The 25210-nt window shown below is 40.6% G+C and overlaps 1 protein-coding gene across 1 annotated transcript in view; it reads right to left on the reverse strand.

Annotated features, from left to right (window-relative positions):
• Nucleotides 1-25210, reverse strand: part of CTNNA1 (catenin alpha 1) — a 117887-nt gene that overhangs the window by 7251 nt on the left and 85426 nt on the right. The window contains exons 11-16 of the mRNA XM_074916513.1: nucleotides 15139-15295; nucleotides 9478-9678; nucleotides 8241-8392; nucleotides 5260-5370; nucleotides 3579-3760; nucleotides 2710-2815 (exon numbers count right to left, since the gene is read on the reverse strand). Coding sequence (XP_074772614.1) covers nucleotides 2710-2815; nucleotides 3579-3760; nucleotides 5260-5370; nucleotides 8241-8392; nucleotides 9478-9678; nucleotides 15139-15295 — 909 coding nt within the window. The remainder of the gene's footprint in view (nucleotides 1-2709; nucleotides 2816-3578; nucleotides 3761-5259; nucleotides 5371-8240; nucleotides 8393-9477; nucleotides 9679-15138; nucleotides 15296-25210) is intronic.

A 25210-nucleotide genomic window follows, 5' to 3' on the forward strand; every position in this document is an offset into this window, starting at 1 on the left:
TAGCTGCATTGTAGATAGAAACCAATGCATGTTGGGGGACACCCCCACCTCCTCAAACCCCCTAAAATGAGATGCTGCCACGGACTGAGCAGTGGTTGTTGGTAAAAGCTAAGCTGGCTGCTCCAAATCAAATCCAGGATCCATCCCGGACAGAGCAAACACAGACGCACATCTGCTTCCTACCACCTCAGCTGAACCTGCAGGGAAGCAGAATCACCTTTTTCTCTGTTTTTGCAAAGAAAAGGAGCAGGGAAAGACAGAAGAGCTCTCCTGCGGTGTGTGCTGATTAAGACAAGCACATGACCCCCATCCCCGAGTGTCTGGTAGGTGTAAGCAAGCAACCACAGAGACTTTTCTTCCTCTCACTGTATCTCCCGTTTAGGGTACGAACACTGCTGTGACAAAAATTCACAATAAAATGTCCCTGCCAGCCCCATGTAACAGCCGGGCTCAGCGCTGTTTGGTTAGAGAAGCTGAAAGCAGACATTTAGGGAAGCAGTTGCCGTGGCAGGAGGGGCACATGGCAGTGTGTGTCCCAGGACAGCCATCAGCCGGTGCCTGGAGCACATCCCCAGACCAGCCTCAACAGCAAGAGGCTGCTGGAGCGTTTTACTGGGAAGCAGAGCAATCCCTATGCTTGCCTCCAGCTCCTTTCAAGTTAACAAACAGATACTGATGTAACCTCAACCTCCCACCACTATCAAAGAAAAAAAAAGCAACAGAATTTTTCTTTTGCTTTGTAAGTATTTCAGTGTTGAAAAAAAAAATACAGAGAATCATTGTCTTGCTGCAAATCATTTTCATTTGTGTTGTACTCATAACCACTTCATATTCCCCCATTCAAAACAAGCAGACTGCTGCTTTGAGTGAAAGATGGAATACCTTTGGGAAAATCTGCCGGCTGATGGCTAGACACTTTTCAACAGACGTGAAATACCTTGGATAATAGCTTTTATGGTTTCAAAGGAAATGTGCTGTAAAACTGCCTGACGGCAGGAGTTAGGAGTTCCTGACACACTAACACGAGGGGTCATGATTCACCCGTGTCACATGGCAAACGGGACATAAAACCCCATCCATTTGTTAAAAGCCCGTATTAGGCATAGGAAAGCATTAGTGCTCCGCTGAAATGGCTGCATTGTACATCCTCTGTAACTGTCACATAGTTCTACATTAACAAGTTTCTAAAGAGTATGTAAGCATATCTAATGAAATATGCAAGCTGAAAGTATTAGTAGAGTATGGAGCCAGAAAAAAAGCTATATTCTTGTCAAAATGACTAACTGTACAGTCCTGTTCATATTTATCTTCTAACATGCACTTAAGTCTTTTGCATTTTTAAGGACTTTAATTCTACTAAAAGGAGACATGTAGTTTTCTTCTGTATTTTGAAATGGCTTGGTGCAGAAAACCACATATCAACTTTGCATAAAACACACGAATTAAAAAAAAAACCAACAGCAAAACAACAAAAAGGCATTGTAAACCTTCAGCCCAAGATCCCCTGAGATCTAAACACAAACTGCTCCTTGCTTCATTTACCTACAGCAGCAGCACATTGGTTGTCAAAATGCTATAAGCAAGGAGACCCATTTTAAAAAACAGTTTTCAACTTTATCTCCCCATTGAACATTTCTCCCTGCATCATTAATAAATTAGGGTGAAGACAACATCCTTTGGATGCAACATTTAAAGAGAGATCTGCATTACAAAGATCTACTTCCAAAGTGACACGGTTTTATTTAAAACCTTGCATTATGAATCTACATTCAGAGAAGGATTGAAAAGCAAATGACAAGCTGTGCAAAACAGACCTCAGTCCATGATCTCAGACTTAACCTACCTGTGCTTCAGGGTCTCTCTTGAAGGCAGAATATTATTACTAATGCTGATGTTTCTCTGCAATTTGGGTGTGGACCAAGACCAAAGGAACTTTTGTTTGGCCCAACCCAGTTTCTGAAGTGGCTCAGGACAGGCAGATGAATTGCATGAAAAACCAGAGCTGGCCATACTCGTTCAATTCCATGAGAATTCTTTTCAAATACTTCTGTACATATAGCACAGCAACACGCACAACAGCCTGGACAGCGTAGCGAAGACTTGGATCACTTTGTGCCCTGCTCAAAGTCTCTATCAACTCTGACCAGACAACAACAAAAAAAACCAACCCTGAAGAGTTCTGACAATCCCACCATTCAGTCTATGGGGCATTTGAAAATTGTTAATATTAAAAAGCTGCCTCAAAAATAACAATAAAGGTTGTGTAATAGGCCACGTTGTGCAATAATTATGGTGTTGCCTACACAGTCTTGTCATTGCTTTGGAAAGTATAGGGCATATTCTGAGCATGACAGAAGTGACATGAATTCAGTGTCAGTCCTGTTCAGTTAGAGAAACTGGCCTAGATACTATGTGACATGAAGCAGTGTTGGCATATTGCTACCTTAAAATGGTAGGTGCCTGATTTAAGCCAAGGAGCTGCTAGTGTTACTGTTGGGCATATTTAGCTGCTTACACTGCTTAGGGTGGCAGGAGAGCAGCTAGAAAAGAAAAGGCTAGAAAATTCCAGCAGTAAACCTAGGAAATCAGTTAAAAAACGCCAAACCCTCAAAACTAAACACATTTTCTCTGTTCATCATGTCAGCATTACTAAAAGATCTCCTATTGCTCATTTGTGCTGGAGGCTTATGAAAATGAATTTTGACTTACATGGTCAGCAATAGTCCGTCCCAGCTTGTCCATCCTTGACCCAGCCTCTGCAATCTTCTTGGCTGCACTAATCACATCTGATGTATTTTTCAGTGGACCTTTACCTCTGCAAATGAGAACAGAGTCTACCTTCTAGCATCAGAGAACTGGAAGAGTGAACTATATACTGCTTTTCTCATTCTGTGCCATACAGTACTGGAAGTGATTCCCTACCCAAACTGCATAAATAAAATTGCACAGAAATAGGCAGGTGTAACTATTACAGCACCTTCATTTTTGAGACTGTTTCTCTTCTAGCCCCTTCCCATATTTACATTAAATCTAGGAATAAAAACAAACTTTACTGTTTCAAACAACCTAATGATGATAAGAAATAACATTTTAGAAGACAGATTTGCAATTCGCATGGAATGCAACATCAAGTTTAAAAAATAGTGTTGTATAAAATCTGGTAAATGAATTTCAAAAGGCATCAAAAAGCCTCTTTCTTTTGCAAATAACCATACAAGGAACTATTTCTGCAGTACAGCGATATTGAGAGGCCCATAGAATTTAACGTTGTGAAGAACTGAGCAAGTGTGTATATATATATCTATCTATATGTTCCTTGGGATGAGAATCACCCTTAAGACAGACAGATAGGCAGTAACTGCTGTGTTTCTACAGATCAATTTAAACAGTTGTCACCACTCACTCACTGCATAGTAATGCATCTCCCAAGTTAATACACAGGCTGTAACAGGGTAACATTTAAAGCAAATTATAAGAAGTAAGAATCTTAGTGGTTCTTGCAAAATATTTCATTGAAAGATCAGCATCCCAGCCAGTTCTGAGAGAATGTGTTGTGCGCACAAATTAAAAAGACTTACCTGGTGAAGTCTGTCATTTCCATCATAATCATACACATTTGTTTTGCCAGAACAATTATATCATTACCGCTGTCATCCCATTTTGATACTTCAGCATCCAATTTACTCTTTTCTTCCTGGAAGCTTGCAACTTGCTCAGCAATCTTAGCTTTTTGCTCTTGAGGGAGCTGAGCCATGATAGCCTGAAAGAGAGAGTTTTTCTCACATTGCCTTATGCTGCCACTTGTAGAAGACTTTTTGGAACATTTCACTGATAACTAATTAAAGTCATGGAGATGGGGGATAAAACTTTTAATAGCAATCCTCTACCTAGAGGCTTTACAGAACCATTTCCTTCCATTTTGAATTAAAGTTTATGCTCTTTCTTAAGAAAGAGTGTCCAGAAAGACAAGCTGACACATGAAACACTGGTATTTGCATGATAAAAACCGTTAGACTCCAAACAAGTTTGCCACATATTACTACTCCTCAAAGAAAAACTGCATGAAGAGGGAGAGAGGGGGCGGACTTGTTTTTTCTATAAAATGTAAGTTTTAAAAGGAAGATTCACTTGGGTATCTTTCAGTATTGCAATGCACAGAAGACATATTATGAGTTTCTTTCCTGTAAAAAGCCAGATGTTTGAAACATGCATACTTAGGAAAGAGTAAGTGAAAATAAGTAGTATGTGCTTACTTCTGAATAAAATCTATTAGACTAGGTTTACAGCCTGTATGAGACTCAATGCCCTTGCCTTCATAAATGCTAGGAGCATTCATGCCTCCAGGAGCAGGTGAAAAGGAGTCTTCAGTACCAGAAAGCCTCTGGCAGCAGTCGTGCTAAAAGGTAAATTAGAACTGTCTGCATTTAAATAAAATGTGGGAGAGGCATACAGGAATAGAGAGTGCTTGTGCAAGGAAGGAGAGCATAAAAAATACTCTCAGTCAGTCTAATTCCAAAGCCAGTGTGGCAGAAGTTTGATAAATAAGGCCTAGATAATTCTTGCCTGGTTTCAGGCTAGAAGAGCCTTCACAAAAAATCTTTCATGGCACTTTCCCAAGAACGTAAATTGTTATCGATCCAAAAGGGGACACGTCAAATAAAAACAATAGGTAAGGTCTGGTTTTCCTTCAATGTACTGATTTTAAGTTTTCACCTGTTAATGATTATATATTACCTATCGATGCTTTCATTTTTAACAGTCACAGGAAATGCAGTTAGTTTAAATGATTTCATATTTGAGCTCCTCTCAACATTGTCTTGATAAACGCTCAGTGGACAAACACACACCAACATGTGCGTGAAGACATTTTGTAAAAACTTCTTGCCCGCAAACTTAAGTGTTTGCCTGTTGAAAATAATGTTAGTACAATGGAATGATTCGCCCTGCATCTCCCTGCAGAAGCTCACCTAGCTAAATGGCAGTGCCTACAATGTCTGCGATGTGAAAGTATAAAGTAGTTCATTGGCATTAAAAGGATTTTGAACTTTCAGAACATCCAAAATAAAACACAGACATTTCTCACATCCATCAGACCAACACATGCTGCATTTCACTTAACCTCCTTTTCAGAAAACTGGAAACAAAGGATCCAACATTTTCACCACCACCCCCAAAAAATTTAACCTGGATTTTCAAAGCAAGTTGAACTGCTTCTTGAAGGTAGGTCACAGTTTTATAATGCTCAGATTTCTTCCTTACCCTCGCACTTTGTCCAGCAATGAGCTGATCATCTTCAGTCTGAATACTTGTTCTGCTTCGGACATCAAAATCCTCAGTCTCAAAGTCAGAATCATCCAACTCTTCGGGAGTCTGAGGAAAGAATAATTGTCAGAGCCAAACAACAGATTTCATGGCTCTAAAAAAAAAATCAACGAGAATATTATTTTTCAAGCAGAGAGAATGGAAATCAGTGAAGGTAAATATTATTCAATGTTTTCAACAAAAAGGTAAATACAGGGACTGTATCCAACTTGCGAACATGTGTGATTACATACGCTTGGCTGCCCATGTTAAACACCACAGAGATCCCCAAAATTACATACCAGTAACTAAACACCTGAGATTTGTCAGGACACTAATGCACTCAGGATTTCAAACACAGAAAAAAAGTTTTCGCAAAACGAACAGGATTTTTGCAACTCGCTTAAATGTAAAAGCTTCACATGAGATTCTGAAGCTAAAATTACACACAGCTTTACGGTCTGGTTCAAAACCACAGACGTCGTCTTTAGCACAATTATGAATCAAAGCATTGACTAAATTAACGACAGATAAAATATATCGAAATTTATTCTTATCCCCCAGGAGAAGCTGAAAATTTTTAGCTAGTAAGGGCCAGCTTTTATGCTGTAGGCTAAACACATCTGACCTAGTTCCTGCTTGCCTAGGATTTATTTTTGCTACTGCCAGTCTATAGCTGGAAAACTTTTTATAAAGCTTATCAAGTTTAAACAGTATGTTTGTCAAAATACTACATCTTTGCTTAGAGTGGCACTTCATAACAATTCTGCAGAGCTGGATCAACAAAGGACTTCACTGATAAATGTAATAAATTGTGATTAACACGTAAGATGTAAATAAAGTCCTCGTTCTTCAGCTTTCTTTCCTATGATTTGGATTTTACAAACTTTTCCAATACAGACATCTTGTAATACACTTAAAATAACGATGGATATGCAAAATAGTTGCCAAAAATCTAAGGTGATTATGCTGACAATCAAGACCTAGGGTATTTCAGCCACCATCTCCTCTCCATGCCTAGAAGAACAGAGCATATTCACAAAATCAGCATAAGGACATACACTAAACTACTTCTCAGTATATCAATTTTTAATTTTTTTTTTTTTTTTTTTAAAAAAAAAGGAAACAGTTCTGCTGCATCTTTAGAAACTGTTCATAATTCCCAAGCCCCCTCTCTGCCCATCCATCCCAAAGCCCAAACAGCCTGGGGTATACAAAGTGTAAATCTGCCTTTCCACCTGTCATCGAGAGCAAAAACTCCTCCAGGGGTGATAAGAGATTGCCTGGGGATCAGGGAGGAGAGAGCTTTACTTCAATAACCTACAGATACAGTACGATTTTAGTTTTGAAAATACAGTGCATAAACACAAAAACTAGGTGTTTGAGTGACTTTTCCTTCTGGTTCTTGTAAAGAACAAGTGCCACCGGACAAAGTTTCAAGAGAATCAGCTCGTTTACCCCAGCTGAGCTTTACAGCATTCTCCTCTGACCATGGTTACTCCCGTGGTCCAGTTTTGAGACAAAGCCCTGGAGAAATGGTGGCCTGCTATCCCCATTTGGATGGCTCTCTTATCCTAAATACATTCTACACCTTAGAGCCCTTTGGACAACAAATACTAACATTTTAATTTCTGTAGAGGTCAGTGATGTGTCACCAGTGAGCTGCCGTTAGCTACTGGCAGCTGCAACAGAGCCGTGGCACCCTGACATCAGAGGTGCGGCGCAAGGGGAAACACTGGGATTCCTGGCATCGCCAGCTCGGTTAATTACTGACGACATGGAATTGGCAGCCATGCCTTCATGTCCTGAGCAACAAGGACTTCAGCAGGGGGTGAATCAAATTAGTTTGTCTGCATAGCAGGAGAGCATCGATATCTTCATCTAACACTGCTTGTCTCTAAATTCCAAGCTTAAATTTGAAAATAAGTATATGGAGAGCACATATGCAGTTGTCAGCTTTTCTTCCGATTTTCTATCTGATTCTTTGCTTTAAGCAGCAAACGTGGAAGATACTATTGCAATGGTTACTATAATCACATATATTCTGGGGCTGTACATCCTTATCACCAACATGCATCTGCCACGGTTACCATTTTCAAAGATGAAGACAGCTTCTCCGCAATGCATTTACATTTAAGTGAGAGGAGCACAAGGAAAAAAAAAAAAAGAAAAAAAGGGAATAAACCCCCTATGTTTGTTTTTGGTGTGTCTGGCTCCTGCCTATTTTTACCATGCTAAGATTCAAGAAACACACCCATAGGTCAGCACCAACAGAACTTTTGCTCCTGCATCCCTTCAGTCAACTGCAGGAGCCCTTCTGTACCTTCCCCACCCACCTCCTACCAGTCTAACGCTGCCTGACCTACCAGAAATTAGCACTTCCAACTCACACTCACTGCAGCTGAGACACACAAGCACAGAAGAGACAAAGCCTCTATGAACTGGTCCCTGTTTACCAAGGTTAGCCAACTGATGACTTACGTGCTCTAGGAACTACAGACTAACTCATCTAAACGTGTTTTTCACAAACTAGCATTAATTCTCAAGATCTACTTACTAAAGAGCCATCAGGTTTTACCTCTAAACTCTCAAACTGTCAAAGAGCATCTATAGTTATGAATCTTGCTGCTGTTAAATCAAAGATCACCGATTTTAGCACATTATCAAGCAAGGCATTAACACAATATTACAAAAGATGCATAGAGGGTATTTATTTAGCATCACAACTCTGGCTATCATGGATGCTCAGATCTGTTTAATGAAATTGAATGAAAATGTACTTCTGAAGTACTCCACAGTGATTAGCGTTTTTTAAGACTCAGAATGTTAATATGAACTAAATGAAAACCTTATGCTGTCTGCTCTCAATAAAACTGCTGCTTGTCAGTTCAATAAAGAGAAAAGTGAGCAGAAGAGAAAGCTGTTTAAGTTACGCTCACCCGGATCATCAGTACAGCTTTCCTGATATCTCGTATTCCATCGTACACCAGTCGTGAAGCATCGATAAATTCATTTTCATCCATTGGCTGAGCAGGGTCTGAACTCAGCGCTTCCACAGCAGCTTCTACTTGCTCAGTAAACCGCGGCATAACTGAATTAAGAACACAAAGTAACAGTCAGTGCCCACCCCAATGCCACTTTCCACTACAGACGTGTGTGTGCCTCGTTGTTAACTATCACTGGAAGTTGTGCAGCGGTTCCATTTAAATCAAAACATTTGTTACAGAACGTCAATACTGCAGCTCAAGTCTCAGTCCACTTCAATTTTTGTTTACTCTGATGCTATTTGGTTTTTTCCCCCTTAGTGAAAAGTTTATCGCACCCTCTTAGCGGACAAGAGGAAAACACCTGGGAAGCCGTTAGAAACTATGGGATAAAATATTAAGCATTTGTTTAATGTTCCTTGCAGATGTACATCATTTGTCGGGAAAAAAAATATTACCACCATGAAGCTCAAGTTTAACAAGGCACTGGAAGAGGGCAGGTTGCCCTGCTGTACTTCAGTGACTTACTGCACCCCAGGAAGAACATCACAGAACCATTTATTTACAGCCTGTTCCTTTCTTCAGTGTCACCCTCGGTTCTTCAACAAAGTAATTAAAGCAAAATCAACAATTAATAGTTGGCACAGCACTCACTGAACCAACCAAAATTATTCCTTACCCTATATGGATGTTACCATCTAGTTCACGGGAAACACCCTAATTTACCATTTAGGTGTGGGGGACTACCACATTTCTTTAACAGTTGTAAAGATATCTTACAAAATTTACCAGAAATTATTACCCAAAATTTACTCTACCAGGCCAATGTGGCAGAAATTTTCTTTCTGGATCCTGAACACTTGCAGAGCCTGGTACAATACTGCAAGACAATCAGCATAACTTTCAAGCCCTGACTCAGTGTTTGAGACTCACTCCCCAGTGGTTTAGCTTTTACAGCTCAGTCAATGACAGCGAGCACAGGGAGACCTTGTACACTGCTGAGTTTTACACCAGTCAACACAGCAAAATTACATTTCTCATTCTGTAACAGCTCTGCAAATAACTCCCACTAATTTTCACTATAGTATATAAATGGAGTCTTTAATAGATTTCACAGGTACATTAGTACCAGGTTGCCCATGCAGTTGTAAGCAATATGAGTTTAGGGATCTTGGGAGTAACTGACTCTTACCTGTGTTGGACAGTAACTTCGTTGCTTCCAACACCTTCTCAGTGTAGACTCCAGGTTCGTAGTTATCCATTTCAGAAGTGACAACATGAATGACTCGAGCAGCACGTCCTCGAATTGCACCAGCTGTGCGGTCTAAACCATCAACATCTTTTTCTTGGAGAGCAATGACACATTTGTTTACATCTTCTAAAATATGATTCTCTGGTGGTAAAAGAAAGAGGATTTAGATGGTAATATCTTCTTTTCTGTTGCAGTCATCAGCATTGAAATTTCTCAGTTTGTGACCTGCTCTATAAAGCCTCCAATGAGGTGCTGTAAAGCATTAATTTTTAAGCTTGCTACAACCAGCAAACAGCTGTCCTTCTGAACTAGGTGTCAGAAACCCCATCAGTCCATCCACCTACCGGCATCCACACTTCTTAGCCCATTTGTACTCGATTTTACCAATGGAAAAGCTGAGTTCATCTGAATTCTCCCTTAACATGTTTCTTTCCATATTCCCTCCTCTAGACTGCCTAAACCCTTATTCCAAATATTTGCAAACCACTCCCCTGTCATTCCATGTGTGTGGGGTGATGAGGCACCCTCCCCAGCGCCACACCTAATCCACTCAACACTCTAATAAGACAGGGGCATTTGTTGCATGTTTCTAACTTCCTACATAGTGTTTTCCTACAACCACACACATGTCATCAGAGAATATTAAACTGTTAGTCCTCCATTCAAATTTAAGACACGTAACATATGCAGTGATTTATGCAGAAAGCGTTCCAGTGACAGAGTATTCATTGACTCTTAAGAAAACAAAAAATAAAGCCAAGACCTCTGATTTGTAATTTACTTTTAGAATAGACATTTTCTTTTTTATACAGATTTTTTCTCCCATTTATCAAGTTCAAGAAGCCCCAAATGAGTAAAATCCCATAAGAGATTTCTGAAGATGCCTAGAGAGGTTGGGATCCTCATTAGGGGAAACCTACCCAAAATGTCTCCCAAACTCCATTAGAGACCTCTTTAGTATATCAGGACCAACACTCTGATATTGTCATCCAACATCAGCATTTGGGCTGCTTGGTAAGAAACCAACTTGGAAACATTTCTGCTCTGTCACTTAAAATAGCTTCCAGCGTTACTTACCATTGACTTAATCATGCTACACTGCCAATCCGTGCCACTGAAGTGGCTTTTATTCCCTACGCAGGTAGTAAAAGAGCCATTTTGCAAGAGTTTGTAGAGATGAGAAGCACATAGAGTTGACTGATGGAGGATTTGTATAAACTGGCTGAAAGGATTGCTGCTGGAAGTGTTATGCTTAATTTACATAAAATTAACAGAGCCAGGTGCAATATTGCGAGACTTCTGTAAGCAATCTGGACAAAAAATACACTTGTGAAATACCTCTGAAGCAACTCAGCCTGAACAAGTTCAGCTGAGGGCAGAATGTGGCCCTAAGAGAGAGAAGTGCAGGTTCATTAGTGATTTGACAAGTCAGTGAGCAGGCAGCCAAGGTACAAGAGCTGCAGCAAGGAGCACACAGAGTTTCGGTATTTAAAGCAAGAGACAGACATTCCTGCAAGTTACAACAGTAAAAAGAAAAAGCATCGGCGTCAGGCCAAACCAGACTGCTTATTGCTTGAATTCCTTAACGAATAAATTAAGCCACAGACCATTTAAAAGCCTCTTTGCATTATATGAACTTTAATAAAAGGCATGGACAAAATGAAGATGAATATTTAAATGCCTGCTGATCATATAATGTCTTTTACAGATGTGAAGTGGCCAGAAAGACACTTCTGGGGAAGGGTAACCCCAACACAGGGCAGGCTGCAAGGGGCCCTGGGGTAGTACAGGACTGTCAGGTGCTTCCACTCTGGTTATACTTTCCAGTTGGATGGTAACAAATAAGAATTGACACTCTTCTGTGGGCTTGTATATACACACGCTGCTACCTGTCCTACAGGCATATGGACCACAAGTGTCTGGCACAAAATGCCATCTGTTGAGGCTGGGGTGGCAGAGCCCAGGAAATGCTGATGTACAGGTTCACTACCAGCACCTTCAGGGACGTGTCAACGCCGTCCTGCATCAAAGCTAACAGCCTGCCTGTTGCTGAGCATGAGAAAAATCTCACAGCAATATAACATAACATAGAATGTAACACAGGCAATGGCAAAGGGATCTTGTCCTACCAAAACAACTATAGGGAAAAAATGGTGTGGTTTGGCAACAAGGTAAAAGGAAAGACATTCTTCCAATAAAAATGATTTTTAGAGCAAACAAGGAAATACATAGAACTGTGAAAAGCTAACAGAACTATAAGTCCCCTACAACTCTCAATCCTCAATCCACCCCTAACTAAACACCTTCCACCTCCACCTACCTCCCCATTAAAGGGATTAAGAAATCCTTTTCCAAATATCCCAAGAAGTCTGCAAGGGAGTCTGTACGCTACAGGAGATCGAAACCTAAAAGCAACAGTCTGGAGATAAAGCCACAGATGCATAAATATAACTCTGTTTCTCTGCTGTGTCCCCTACAGCAGATCTCAGAACATTTTCTGTGCTGGACCTTCTCTTGACAAGGGACACTGGAGGAACCAGGTCAAGCAGCAGTGTCAGCAGACATGGTTATGAAACAAGTACTTGAGTGTTCATACACTTGTAAATACAGGATTCATCTTGTAATGAAGAAGGACAATCATCGGGCCCAGGCAATATTCATCTGGAGGCTCTTAAGACAAAATAGCTCCACTGTGATGGGCAGTCTCTTGCATAAACCCCTGTCAGCGGCAGAGGAACAGAAGGCAGCAAATGGAATGGCTTTTTTAGAGAGTTTCAAAAGAGATCCAGGTAATTTCAGAACGTTGAATTTGACAATTATATGGCGCTATCAGCAGCTGCTCTGAAGAACAGAAATAGTGGACACACAAACATACCCAGAGTGCTTAGGGAAGGCACTGACAAGAGGGATAAGAATTACAGAAGGTACAGAAAAGCTTTGAAATGAGGAATAATGAAACAGGCAAAAACTCTGCAGTCAAGAAAGAGACAATTAAGCGTATGACAGAAGTCTGTACATTTACAAACAGCATGAAGAAAGCGAGTAGGGAAAAAACCCTCTTCACCATCCTCTACTACAACTAGGGGCATCAAATGAAGCAAATAGTTGACACTGCAAAAACGAGGAGGTTCTTCACACAGAGCAGTGTTAAGCTGTGAATTTTTCACAGGATGATGGAGATGCCAGGGGTTTATAATGGTCAAAAGAGCAACTAACACAAGCTTAAATGAGAAAAATCTGTCAAGGACTGTTCAGTAGATAGCACCTCTGATGCTGGCACTCCCTGAGCTGCAAATCTCTCATGGCTGGGAGCGTTTAAGGAAAGATCTTTAGGCTACAGGACTCCTCTGCTATTCATCTTGTATGCCCTGACAATTAAACACGGCCAGATCACTGTCCTAACTCAACAGGGTCCTTCTCGTGCTATGCCCTTCATAAAATGTTGTAACCTGCAAGCTTATCTGCAACACCCCACATTTATGATATTCTATCATCTAAACCCAACATCTCTTTCATCAAGTCTTTACTTGTGGATAATGGATACAATTCTGTAGCATAAGCTGAACAATGAAGCATATACTTCATGATGGACAGCACAACATGTTGTAGGAACATGGGGGTTTTTTAAATATACACACACAGACTCACAAGAACTCTTTTAAATTCTGCTTACATCCCAGTTAGTAACTGATACAAACTGACACAAACCTCCTAATAACCCCAAACAGAAGCTGGTATTAAATCATATCCATCACGATTTTATCCAAAGAGATGTTTTGACTTTTAGCAGACGAACTGGAATTGTGGCATTTATATAGAAAACATTTATCAAAGTTCAAACAAATAATATTGAAAGCAGTATTTATTGCTTTAATATTTTTATAACATCTCTTTGATAATGCAGAAGATGTAAGCAATTGCCAACTGCACTTGAGCACCTAAAGTAGTCTCAACCTACAACATTTCCATGGCATCGTTTTGGGTGCCAAGCAGACACTCGAGGTAAACTCTCTCCTGAGTCAGCCTGCCACTGCCCTAGGAAAGCAGCGCTCCCTGCGTATTGCCAAGCCCTTGAAAACTCCTCTGAGCAACTCAGCAGCGAGCCCACACCATAACCTGTCCCCTCAAAAGCAGAGTGCCCATCTCCTCAAATGACCTATACAAGGATGCAGACCACTCAGTTCCAGTGGCTTGACCCATTTTGATCCACACCTGTAAGTGAAATACAGTAATACAGCTTTATACAGACTGCATTTTAACAGACTAGCCCCTTTTTCTCTTAAAACATTTTGTACACTTGCGGGCAAACTCCAAGTGGAGCCATGAACTTCAGCACACAATTCTCTCTAAATATATTTCCCCAGAAATAGGCTCCTCACAGCTGTGCAATTTCAACTACTGCTGCAACGACGAGCTCGCAGACAGATATAAAAAAGTAGGACATTCAATTGCCTAATAAGTTTATGCTAACTCATTGTAAAGAAAATTTTTATTCAGAAGCCAGGGAACCACAGTACAACATGTATGATAATACAGGTGACTCATCATAGGAATACTAGTTCGGGATTTTTTTTCCCTGTGGTTAGTTGTTTGTTTGTTTTTTTTTTTTTAATTATAAAAAAGTAAATATTCAGGACCTTAGTTTTTCATCACTTAATACTCCTGACCCCACACATCTTCCTGGGAAATCTCTCTTTACAACTGGAGTTTTTAGGTCACCTGAGATGCCCATATCTGTTTGTACCAGGAAAATCGGACCCTCCGTTTGCAGCAGCAATTTGGAAACACTATTGCAGACACAATTCACATGGTTATATCACCATGTCCTCTGTCTAGAGCAGAATTAGAGGATGTGGAAATAAAAATGCTCCCATTATTTCTAGGTCGTGGCAGCTAATGGTGAGTCTTTATCAATGATGCTGATAAAACAGATTATCTTGGCAAGCACTCTGCCAAATGGAATTATCAATTATAATGATCTAATCTTTTTTAAAAACTTTAAAAACTTTACTGAAGCTGACATGGTTAAAAGTATTCACAGAACATTGTCCATATGAACAGTTCTAATTAACTTGTATGACCATGGTTTGATAGTCATTTTTGTAGAAGAATCTAAGGTGAATTGAAGGATGGTCTTTTTTGCTAGTTCATAACTCGAACATATTCTATTTCCCCCAATGTTACCGGTGAGGTTTGTCTACAGTAGCTAGATGGTAATTCATCTGTAGTTCTGCTAGCAATTCAAAATCTTGAGACATAAAGTGTCTTTCGCTATGTTTAAGCTGATCTGTCTACTGACATGTAAATATATACATTTATGCATGCACAGGCCCTAAGTGCAATGACAGGTTTCTAGAGTACCTGCTGAACTAAACTATCACTGTTTTCACGCTATAAAAATACCTCTTCTTCTTGTGCCAAGATCTCCTGCTCTATTTTCACACCTCGCTTGGCAGAAGACGATGCTTGCCAGGTGAAGTGTACCAACACCATCCCTTCCAAAAACCCGAGAAGACTCCAGAACACGTGTAGAAGCCACCCGTTCCCAGAAATAAGCCCAGTTACAAGACTGATTATTTCTGAGATTGAACCCCTGATTACCTGATACAGCCAGGAAGTCATCAATGGAAGTGATGTCATCGACAGCATCCGTCAGCACGCGGACTTGCTTCTCCCACTGCTCTTTGAAGAGATCCATGTTTTCCTGAGCCAGCTTGCTTTGGGGTTTAGCAGCCAGAGCCAGTGCAGCATTAATGACCTGTAAAAGACCTCTGGATTTTTAAAACACATCCTTAACAAAACAATTAGTTCCTGTATGTTTATCCAATGAACTCAACAGCAAACAAAGCGAGTTTAGTAAGTTTTCAAGAACTTGATATTTAAACACAAAAGTGTTTTAATTCTGTTGGTCTCATAGCCAACTCATTACTGCTTTCACATTTATTGTGGTTAGTTATTACAAGTAAAACCACTTGGCAAGTATTCACAAGAACTAGCTTCACCTTTCTTTAACAGCTCATGTTAAAAAGGTGTTGCGTTTTGAGTGCAGCTTGTGTTGTTAAGTATTTTAGACAGGGTGACATTTAGTACACTGGAGGCTGCGTTTCCTAAGCTACTTGCCAGAACCTGAGAAAAAAGGTCAAAAAAGGATTAATCTTACACAGTTGGAAGTAGAAACAATATGCAAATACAAAATTAAAGATTAATTTTGCACTTATCTTCTTTTCCTTAAAGCTTTACTCTGTACTTTACCAGTAATTGTTACAGTACCTTAAGATTTCTGTCATGGCTGTGGAAGAGCCAGATCAGTCAGGGAACAGGAGGAGAGAGTACTCTTTGATGCTCCTCCTGACCAGGCCCCCCACTCTAATTTTCTGAAAACCTTAAGACTGTAATTTACTCTAGATTCTTGTTTTTCTAAGCAGAACAAATGCTACACATACGGCTTGGTAACAAAGTTTATGCTGTACCAACTAATTGGTCTGTTAAATGACCAAAAAAGCCTCTTTGAGTGTGAGAAGAAAACAATCTGAAAAGCCTGCTCCTGTTCTTGCTGCACTGTGCTCCAGCAGAATGACCTGGAAACATGCCAGGTGTGAGACACCAATCCACAATCAGATTGACATGACAATCCTAATCTTGCTTTCAAACACCTGAGAGAGCTGATTAATTTACAAGTTCAATGTCTAATTTTTCTTCTCTACTTTAGGACTGTATTAATTTCACAAAGTTGCCGAACAAAACATGCAAGGACCAGATGTTCTTGGTTTTCCAAAATGTACTTTCTCTACCTGCTTCATTTAAGAGTGTCATAAAGCATTTAAAAATATACATAACTCACTAAACATGGAAATGATGGTGATGTCAAACATATCATGATGGCACTGAATGAATCAGGCAGGAGAAGGAGGCTGATTCACCCAAGGGATGCTAGAAATTAGCAGTGACTGAGGAAAATTCACAGAAAAGCTATACTGCTCGCCACGCTCATCCTGCCTCTGGAGAGGGAGGCTGCAAGTCGGGGTCACAAATTAAAATGAGCTTTATGGGTTTGGTAACACAGACAAATGCCAAGAAATAATCTGGCACAAGAGGCAATCTGTTCAGGAGACCTGCAGGGACGAAACATACCTTTGAACCCTGGCAATAACAACAGTGCCCACCCTTTGTGAAGAACGTGGGGCCCTCTGCTGCTCCCCCTGCCTCAAACCAGCCACTGAAGTCACACCTTGTGTGTAGGCAGCAGCAGTAATCAGGATGTCCCTTCAGAGAAACCTGCTGCCAGCCATGCTCCACGCTGCTCCGCTGCCCTCACTCACACTGCCTGTTAAGATCAAGACCTGAACGCCCTGAAAAAAGCCTTGCAACACACAAGAAAATGATGTTTAAAAATTTTAAATCAAACAGAAATAGAGGTTTTAGAAAGGGAAACCTCTCCTCTGCTCAAAAGCCCTCTTAAGTCTAGCCACCACCATTTCTTGTCCTAGTCTGACCTATCAATTAAAATCTAGATGTCCTAAATTTTATGAAGGAGAATCCAAATAACAAGTGTCCTGCAAACAAAAAGGGTAAACGAGACAACCATCCAGAAATCCGCTCTCAGCATTCATCCTGCTAGTAACCGTAACTACTGAGATGTTAGAGAAGATGATACCAAGGGTCAGGACATTTTCTCCTACTCTGTTGTAGCTGCCTTGGCTAATATCAGATATGAAAACATCCTTTAAGCACTGAGACAGGTCAGCATTAATGCCAAAGGAACATATGGCCTGTGTACCTGTGTGATGTATGTCTGGACAGCAGCATCTGTCTGAACAATTAATCTTTGTCAACAGCACACGTCCAATCCCAGATGCCCACATTTAGCAACTCTTCACACGTAAGGGAAGAGCTGTCATAGATAGAGGGCTCTGCAAACGCTCAAGAAACTCGAACAGGTCCTTGTCACCAGATACAAATGCAGGAGGCACAAGCTGCACCACCACCCTCCCAAGCAGCAGCTTGTCCAGCTGAAAAAAGGAAGTTTCTCTATGCACTGCAAACAGCAAAAACACATGGCTGCAGAAAACTTTTTTTTAAAAAAATGGCTAAGTAAAACCAGTGTGCAAGATCTCCCTTACAATCCGATGTGTCTTGCATTTGGAAAGCAGCCAGCAGTGCTAGAGATGAGAACAATCTGGTGGGGAAATCGAGGGGTATCAAGTGTCACTATGGAGCTAAAGACAAAAGTACCACTTAGGAAACCCATACAGGTATGTGTGTGCTCAGGAAGAAATTCAAGACAGCAGATACAACTCAACAGTCCTTTTTTGTAGCACATACTCTATCTCCATGTGCCAAGTGGTCACAACATTCAGTTTTAGCAGGGGTGATAAAACACTCTATGTACAGCTTAGTATTCATATAGGCACGTTATCCTGGACATGTTTCACACATCTGCTTGAGGTAATGTCCCAGGGATTACTGACAAAACCCTGTAAATTATCTGTTAGAGTAAATATGCTCTTATGTGACACCTGGTATCCAGTACAGAGTGACTGATTCATTTCCCAATATATGCTTAGATAGACATGGGAGACAGGGATGCTGGATCTTAAATAGTCTGTGTATGTGAGAAGACTATGATTCCTTTATTATGTAAAAAATTAACACTTGGGGGAGGGACTGATTAAAGTACACTATTGCTTCTCCAAAAAATCATGAAGCATTGGGCAATTAATTTAAAATATTAGTAACTCTTAGAGGAAGGAGATGCATATACACATATTGTTCAAAAACTAGGGAGCACATGTCCACGCTACCTGAAATGTAGCCGCTTCCATGTAAAACATTTGGCAATTTCACGGAAATATTCTGTATTTCAGAGCTTTTCAAAATGCTGCCAGAGCACTGTGATCACAATGACTCACTGAAGTCGTACAAAGAAAAGAATCAAACAGGGACATTTTGAGACTATCCAGAAGGAAATGAAGCATGGCAAGAAAACACACTATTTTTATCGGTGCTTTGTTTCATGGAGCAATTGCAATGTTCAAGTCAGACAGCCCAATGCTCGATAACATGGTTCCAGCGAGTTACTGGAGTTGCTCTCCTCCACCTTCCAGCTTCCTGCGGCAGCAGCCAGGACTTGGCAACACATGCCCTGAGATCCAGGAAGCTTAGGATTCAAAATACTTGCAACTGATGTCTCAATCTGTAACTCAAATCCTATTCTCATGTCTTTCATGGGAAGAATCTGCAGCTTTTTAAAATTTTATTTTTCCTTATTGGAACTAAAGATGTCAGACTGAATTTATATATTTATACCCTTGCAGGGCAGGACTCCCCAAGGTTTCCTGAAGAGTGACTTCTGCCTGGGTTACAAGACTACAGCTATTTTGCCCAGAAGCTCTCTTAAAAAGCACAGCTATTCTGGGACAGAAAACACCTTAACCTTAGATATACTTCTGGGTAAATTAAAGCCACTGGGTCACCCAGAAATAACTTTTTTAGATTGAATTTAGGATAGCTTCCAGCCCCACCTTTATAGCACCCCATCTGAAAGACTGATAGAGGGTACAAGAAATGGTGTTTGAACACTTGGCTGGCACAGCTAAAGGAAGAAGTTTTCATTTAGGAGAAGAAAACTATCACCTATTCGTTTTGCATTGCAATCCCTACCTGTTGTATCTTTATATAGTCTCAGTGCACAAGATGTCTGTAAGCCACCTAACTCTCCATTTCCATGGCTATAAGTTTTTTATTTTTTGCCTCAGTCTTTTTGATAGGGATTTTTTGCTCTTTACAGGAGACTGTTCCTTCTGCAGCTGGTTTAACTCTGTCCTGTTCCCTGTAGTATTGGCTTTAGGGTGCTACTGTGCCACAATAAGGAGGACCTTTTCAGTTTCAAAAGCTCTTAAACACTCAGTCCTCCGCCCTCTCTTCACTACTCACCTTTTCTTTGCAACAGTTCTTAAATAACTCGTTTTTTGTTTTTAAATAAAGATCTTGATTTACCAGCTTTATTGTGGTTTCCTTGAGTTATGAAATAGCTCCATGGCCTTCAAATCCAGGATACTTTGCATTTGTGGGAAAAAAACCAAAGCTAATAAAACAAGCGACCACCAGCTATCATCTCAGAGGCAGAGGAAAAAGGGACACACGTAAACCAAATCCCAGCTGGGATGTGAAAATCAGTTTTAATCTGGAGTACATGAGAGGGAGCTCATCAAGCACCCCACAGGATCAAGTTTGCTTTGGGAAGAAGATCTGACAGCGAGCAAGGGCAGAAGCAGTGATCTCAGCTCTGCCTTTTGGAGCAACCTCAGCACAAGGCTGAGTGAAAGAAGTCTCTTTATTCAATCTGCCAAAACTGGTAATTGCACCATGCAGCGCCCCTCCTCTGCTCCATTTTACTGCTGCCTCAGAGAGCTCCAGTGATACAGAGGGCTAGTTGTAAGGTAGAAGCAAAAATACAATTCTTGGATCACAGCTTTCCAAATAGTCAACAAATGAAGTCATGACCTTACCACTAAAGGTGCCCTACCAGCTGAGCCCAGCCAGGAGTCTCCCCTTGCCCAGGTAGATTTTATTGCCCCTATTTTTCTCTATTAAAGCACAGCTTGCTTACTGGCAGTTTGTAAGCTGCTGCTCATAATTTAATTTTACACATGCCAGATGCCAAAGTTACCTCCAGCATTCACCCTACTCACGTCTCCTTCCCTGCTGCTAATTGCATTTTGCTTTGAGTAGAAAAAAAGGTTCATAAGCAGGACATTTAAGTCACTTCCAGTTACATCCAACTGCAGGTTTGCATCCATGTGTCTACGTGTGCTAACCCTCTACATACTTCGATAAAAGCACTCTGCAGACTCTGATGAGATGAAATGCCCAGAAGCAAAACATACAGAAGACTGTTTTTCACTTTCACTAACTATAATGGCAGTGACCAGCAAGTGTACGGAGGCTGATGCACCAAAAGAAGGAAAAGTTTGCTTTGATTTCCAATACTTTGTTCCAGTGCATAAAAGGAACTTTGAGCACTTTTCTTTCCTGCAAGTTACACAGAGTGACTGCAAGAATCTCTGCAGATATTTACTATTATTGTTACAGTGCTATGATGACACATAGATATGCACTTCTACTGGAACATGACCTTTTCCAGTTTAGCATATGCTACCAAGTGTTTACTATTTGCATACTGTGTATAGATAATTATCCTATCAACTTCCCTGTATATGGAAAAAGCATTTTCATTTGTACCCGAGGACTGATATTATAGTACCAGTCAATGTAGAAGCTGCAAGAATTTTTGTGCCATTTGTTTTGTGTCTATTTGTGTTGCTTCATTTTGCATTTCACTGACTTCAGGTGCTGAAGCTTTGGGGGTTTCAGGGACTCTTGTGTCTTTTCTGGAAGCTGTTCTGCTACTACACTCACAGATCACACTATGCCAGCAATGAAAACACAGGGTCCTCACACACTAACATACCTCCTTCTACAGAATTGAATCCCTTTCTCTTCTATCTTTGCTTCTTTTTATGCATCAGTCACTGCTCAAGTTTCTAATACTGTTTCTTTGATGGCTACTCCTGTCCTGTGGTGGCTCTTCTTCACAGCAAGCCTGCATGATACAAAACTGCAACTCAAGCATTAAGTTTTTAATGTAAGTATTTCTACTCAATGCCAGTAAAATGCTTCAAGCACCTGTAATTAAACAGCCTGGAGATAGATCTGCAAGTTAGTACGTTCAAAAAATATCAGTCTTTCAAAGAAAAGAAAAAAAGAGGACAATTGATCCACGTTAAGCCTTTACTGCAAGAAAAAATGAAGTTATCTCCCCCAACAGCCACCAGGGAACCGGCAGTAACTGGGGACTTAAGGAGAAGAGAAAATCTGCTGGTCATGTTTGGGTTTGGTAGATTTGAGGGGGTGGATTGGAGGGATTTTTGTTTCTCTAAGATGCTGCAACTTTTAAACAAAAGGGTTTGTGCTATTTGGAACCTCTACATGGGATTCTTTATGGTTTTGTATTTTGTCTATCTGTATCAGTAGGTGTGATCAGCATATGTAACCATCTGCCTCATCAGAAATCTATAAGCAGCGAATTGCTTTTCAAGCATTTCAAAACTGGAATGTAAGGATGTGGAACAGCAATTATTAAAACAAGATGTTAATATAAAAAGAGCCCATTTATTTTTATAAAAAATGTTATTTAATCCAAGAATTATCTTGAGTCTGTTTAATGGGCAACGCTCACTTGGCTGCGGGGGATGGTGAGCTATACCAAACTGCTGTCTGTGCTAAGGTAGGTAGAGAGGGAGCATGGAAAGGACAGGCACTGCCCGGTGCCCTCCCAATGTTTCCAAGGAGGATGAGCTATTTGGGTAGCAGAGGAGAAAGGCAGAACTGGCCCAGAGCCAGCCCTACCTTACAGATGGGAGAACAGGTTCTGTGTCCCCAACCCCAGGGTGGTGCAGGTCCACCCTGCTCCTGCAACCTACTTCCCAGATGAACATCAGTCTCAAGGGAAACAGGCTCCAGCTTTTGCTGGCAGAAGCAAACACCTAACCTGATGGAAATTCTAATCCATAATTATTTTCTAGAACTCTCAGCATGCCTCCAATTTGGTTAGACTAAGTCTATAAACTTCACAGAGGCTTTAAAAAACAAGAAAGTCAACATATAGCTGGTAAAAGCAGCTGCAAGTGACAGCAGACTGTCAACATCAAAAGGCTGGAGCAATACTCTTTCAAGAGCTGTACTGGGGCATTCTCATTGTTGCTTTCTAAACACCTACAGCTTGTATGATCAGAAACACTCCTATGGTTAAGCTCTCTTCTCAGACATCTTTAATGCAAAACACTGTTACAAAACAGCTTTTGCAGGCTCCCAAAGCAAGTACTTCTTGGAAAAAGAACTCAGAAGCCAGAGTTATGAGCAAGGATCCAGGTTTTCAAGTGGAGATAAACAAAATCTTGTGCTAATTTACCACTGGCAAGCTCTGTGTTTAGCAAGGCAAAGAAAACTTCCCCCAGCACTCTGCTAGGCAAATGGAAGCACAGGCAACTATTCCAAGCATTTCACAGCAGTACTTTTCCATTTCCATTATGAAAGACATCTTAAGTGTTTTTTCAAAAACATTTAACTGCTATGATGGAGGACTTTTGTTCCTTCACCCCAACCCACCATAGACTGGCCTGTTTTCCCCACCACCTCAAAAGGCATGAAGCTGCAGAACTGAAGGTAACTCCTGCTGGACAAAGTTGTTTCACTTCAATATGTATTTTCAGCAACACATGTCCTCAAATTAAAAGAAGTCAGGCCGGCTTGTAAGTCAAGGCTGCATGAAAAAAAAACCACCAGTGACCCCCTAATGCTGCCTTACTTCTCCCCTGTAAACCTAAATGCAAGTCACCCAGCTGTCTACTACAGAGCACGCACAGCTCTTTCTAACAGTTCCTTCTGCACCATCAAAAGGGAGCTCTAAATATCACATTAAGTCTTCAACTTTGTATTAATTTCTGTGTTAATTGGCTGGGGACTCACAAACAGGAAGGATGATGTTACTCTTGAGGAAGAGCTGATTTCCAGTAACATAGCCACACTAAACAAATTTAACTGCTTGCTTTTATAGAGACTTTTCAGATGAAAAATCTTCAGCATCTTCTTTTTCCTCCTAGGATTAGATTCCAAACCTGAGAACATGTGAACCCAGAGGTGACACTGACAACGACTGACTTCTTGTATGTACCAACAAAACTTCTGAGTATTCCCTAACCAGTTTGAAGTGTTGCATGTTCCTTACTCCAGCTGCTGGCTTGAAAAGGCTAGCTATGGCAAGGGACTGAATAACTGCTCTATTTGAGATACAGCTTTTATAATTAACTCTACAGATTGATTTCTGCAGAAATCATTCTTTAACCAGGAGTTCCCTACTCCCAAAATGGCCTCTACTCTGCTAAGCTATTTAAGAGGTTACCTGGGACAGTGAGTGCGTTAAATTTCAGTTTCATCCTCTCAACCTGTATTGGGTCTGGCTGAACTGGAATTGGATTTCCCCTACAGCAGCCCTCACGGTGCTGTGGTTTATGCTGGGAGCTGCAGGGTGTTGGTAGCACCCTGGTGTTGTGGCTGCTGCTGAGCAGTGCTTACACAGCACCAAGGCTCTTTCTGACATTTTCCCCAGTGGGACGGGGTGGGCAAGATCTTGGGAGGGGACACAGCCAGGACAGCTGACCCAAACCGACCAAAGGGATATTCCAGACCATATGACGTCTGCTCGGTATAAAGCTGGGAGAAAGGAGGAAGGGGGTGGGGTCACCCTTGGTCCTCTGAGGCAACCACTACCCGTATTGGAGCCCTGCTTCCTGAGAAGGCCCGACATCGCCTGTCCATGGGAAGTAGAGAATAAATCTGTTTGCTTTTGCTTCCGTGAGTGGACTTCTGCTTCGCTTTGCTTATATTAAAACTGCTTTTGTTTCACCCACAAGGGTTAGTTTATCTTCTTTCCCCTCTTTGCCCTGTTGAGAAAAATACCTGGCATTTAGCCAGAGTCAAACCATCACTCAACCACAGCAATACCTTGAATACAACATATTTCTGTGTGATACTGATATATTCACTTTCAGTTTCAGAGACTATTGTGATTACTGATTGACTTGACTCATTCCAAATCCAGCATCTTCCTGAAAAAATATCATCTAAGAAAAAAAAAAAGCATATAATGTTGAATTTAATCTGTATTTTATGCCTAATTCACATGGTTGTTTAGCACAGCCACCTACAAGGATTCAGGAAGCAGCTGTGAACCTCATCAGGAATAAACTGCAAAATAAACAGATAATTGTCTAAAAAAGGAAACAAAATCCCACTATGCTGTCCTTTGTATCTAGAAGCATTTAGAGATTATACAGAATGATCAAATTTTAGGGACTGTTCAGTAATGGAGTTGAGAAGGATGACAGTGTGCTGCATCACTTAGACCAGCATAAGACAAACTTCTGTATTGTTAGGAGAAAACACAGATGCCATTTGTAAAACAGTTTAGACAAGTGCCCCTAATTATCTCTCAGGATTCACAACATGTTTAAGAACTCTTAGAGCAGTAAAGATCAACTAGAGAACATGTAATGTAATATAAAAGCACTCTTTCAAGTGCTATGAGCATCTATAGTGTCATTTACTAATCTCTTGGTGACGACCCTGAAATTAATACAAGATTGTGCAGTGGAGCATCTAAACTGCAGGCTTCCAAGTTCAGATATGTGACCTTTGTAAAGCCCAAATCCATCAGTTAGAGCCCTTGTCCATTTATAGATAATCAAAACTTTCAATGTCTACTAAATATATTATGCATAAGCCCTGAAGCTAAAGGTTAACAGCTGCTCTTCAGTACATGTGACTACAGTTTGGTGACCATTTACTATAGCTTGTTAATTATTTCATGTTGACTATTGTGGCATTTCTTTTATAAAAGAGTAGATTTCTTTAAATAGGCAGTTGTTAGAAAAGCAAAGACAGAAGAGTTTGAAATACACAGGTTCATCAATGGGGAGGGGAAACACCCCCACAGACTTGGACAATCACCAGGAACATTTAGAATCAAAGAAAGACTTATTTTCTTAAAATTATTATTTTCAAAAGCATCAGCATTTGTTTGGAACCACAAATTTGTTTGGACACCTGTATTCTT

Source organism: Athene noctua, chromosome 12 (genome assembly GCF_965140245.1).
Source record: "Athene noctua chromosome 12, bAthNoc1.hap1.1, whole genome shotgun sequence".
In the NCBI taxonomy this organism is placed as follows: domain Eukaryota; kingdom Metazoa; phylum Chordata; class Aves; order Strigiformes; family Strigidae; genus Athene; species Athene noctua.